We start from the raw sequence: 2500 nt of genomic DNA, 5'->3' as shown, positions 1-2500 counted from the left end.
TTCCTTGTCTTTCTTCACAGATCTTTTGACTTCCTTAGCTATGGCTCGATACTGCTCTTGTGCATCCAGTCTTGAAGCCCTTGTTCGGCTTGCATTCACTTGTTCCTTCCTTGTTCTCCTCTTTTCAATAAGGTCCAAGGTGGTTGGACTTATCCATTCTTTATGTTCCGATTTCTTTACCCCCAATACCTCGTGGCAAGTTGTTATGTAAACTTCCTTGATCTTTGCCCAATGTGACTCTACATCTATGTCCTCCTCGAGCTCAGTAAGAGGTTGGAATCTATTACTCAATTGTAGTTTGAATTCCTCATTCTTTTCCCCATCAAGTGCATTCACCTCGAATTTTCTTCTTGTATGTGATCTGGCCCCGTGTTTTCTGAGTCGGAGCTTAAGCTTTGCCAATAGCAGGTGGTGGTCTGATCCAACATCTGCCCCTCTCCGTACTGTCACATCTTCCAATGAACGTCTGAATCTACGAGAGATACAAAAATGATCAATCTGATTCTCTGTCACACCATCTGGTGAGACCCAAGTTGCTTTGTGGATCCTTTATGGGGGAACACTGATCCTCCAATCACCAAACTGTTGAATGCACAGAAATTTGCAAATCTCTCACCATTATCATTCATTTCTCCCATGCCATGACGTCCCATGATACCTTCATAGCCTACGTTATCCTGTCCCACTTTTGCATTAGCATCTCCCATCAATATGTTGATGTCTTTCCTTGGCAACTTGTCAATGACTTGTTGTAGCAGACCATAAAATGTATCTTTGTCCTCATCTGTTGCATCATTTGTTGGGGCATAGATCTGTACAATGTTCATGCTGATCTTCTTACTCCGTGTTGTAAAGGACGCCATGATGATCCTTTCTCCGCATTGTTCCCATCCTCTCAGTGACTTCTGGGCAAACTTGCTTAGAATTATTCCTACTCCCTGTGTATGAATCCCGTCCCCTCTCCCTGAATATAAAATCTTCTCCCCAGACTTGAGGTGTTTCTGTCCGGATTGTATCCAGTGGGTTTCGCTTACTCCAAGTATATGCAGCCTGTATCTTCTCATCTCAGTCACAACTTGAGAGCTTTTTCCTGCTTCATACATGGTGCGAACGTTCCACGACGCAATTCGAAGCTGCTTGTTTGGCGAAGACGTCATCGGGTCAGCAGAGTCCTTTCGGCTTTGTCTGTTGTCCTTCATAAATTCTGTAATTCCAGAAACTCTTCGGTCGCCCAAGCTAAAAAAAGGATTTGGTTTGTCTGTCTGTGTTTCTGTAACGGTTTGAGTTTAACGGAAAGGGGTGTTAACCCTTTGCCAACCCCCAACCTGGAGGACCAGGTGACTCAAAGATGGGGGAATCACACACCATTAGTCGCCTTTTACGACACGCTGGCTTGGCGTTGGGCTATTCTTGACCCTCTCAGTTGAGGGACCCCGGACACCACACGGGGAATGTTGAACCCATGACCTCAAGAAATCAGGGAGAGCGGCTCAATATAGACATAGAGTTTGAAACCACTTTTTTTTTTAGTGATGGATAGCTCATTCAGTAGAGTCATACTCTACCCGGCCAGGCGGAGTTGTCATACCAGTAAGGTCACGGGTTCGAGCCCCCGTCACAGCAGTGAAAATCTTTATTCTCTGTTGTCTTCTGGTACTTTCCTACTCGCTTCATTTCTTGTCATTTCCATAAAGGATCAATAAAGTATATTCTATCTTATCTTATCTTATCTTTTCTTTTCTTCACCAACCTCAGGGACAGATGGGAGCTCCTGGTCCAACGGCCACAATGCAGAAGACTCCCCAAGCTCTGCGTCAACTTATTTTGCAACGCAGCCGCAACATGATAGATCCCTCCCAGAGCAGCATGTACCCCAGTAATATGCCCAGTCAGAGCCAGGGTGCCATGGGACATCCAATGAGTCAGACACAGAGTGAGTAGTGTAACCCTTTCTAGCGATAACTTGTATTTCCTCTTCTTCTTCTTCTTCTTTCTTCTTCTTCTTCTTCTTCTTCTTCTTCTTCTTCTTCTTCTTCTTCTTCTTCTTCTTCTTCTTCTTCTTCTTCTTCTTCTTCTTCTTCTTCTTCTTCTTCTTCTTCTTCTTCTTCTTCTTCTTCTTCTTCTTCTTCTTCTTCTTCTTCTTCTTCTTCTTCTTCTTCTTCTTCTCTTCTTCTTCTTCTTCTTCTTCTTCTTCTTCTTCTTCTTTTCCTCCTCCTCCTCCTCCTCCCTCCTCCTCCTCCTCCTCCTCCTCAGAGCAGCATGTACCCCAGTAATATGCCCAGTCAGAGCCAGGGTGCCATGGGGCATCCAATGAGTCAGACACAGAGTGAGTAGTGTAACCCTTTAACATCAAGACTGAGTTCCTTTCTAGCTATAACTTGTCTTTCCTTTTCTTCTTTATCTTCTCTTTCTTCTTCTTCTTTTCTTCTTCTTCTTCTTCTTCTTCTTCTTCTTCTTCTTCTTCTTCTTCTTCTTCTTCTTCTTCTTCTTCTTCTTCTTC

General features: G+C 43.9%; 1 protein-coding gene across 8 annotated transcripts in view; it reads left to right on the top strand.

Moving 5' to 3' along the window:
• LOC144956200 (mediator of RNA polymerase II transcription subunit 12-like protein) overlaps positions 1–2500 on the top strand; it is a 119197-nt gene that overhangs the window by 112366 nt on the left and 4331 nt on the right. For all 8 annotated transcript variants that reach the window (XM_078886636.1, XM_078886635.1, XM_078886634.1 and 5 more), the window contains one exon: positions 1756–1933. In XM_078886636.1, the coding sequence (XP_078742762.1) occupies positions 1756–1933 (178 nt within the window). The remainder of the gene's footprint in view (positions 1–1755; positions 1934–2500) is intronic.

The sequence above is a fragment of the Berghia stephanieae genome, chromosome 10, assembly GCF_034508935.2.
Source record: "Berghia stephanieae isolate SIO BIC M18660-M18661 chromosome 10, UCSD_Bste_1.3, whole genome shotgun sequence".
NCBI classification, from domain to species: domain Eukaryota; kingdom Metazoa; phylum Mollusca; class Gastropoda; order Nudibranchia; family Aeolidiidae; genus Berghia; species Berghia stephanieae.
Note: the sequence above shows the minus strand (reverse complement) of the source record. Positions and strands in the feature narration are given on the sequence as shown.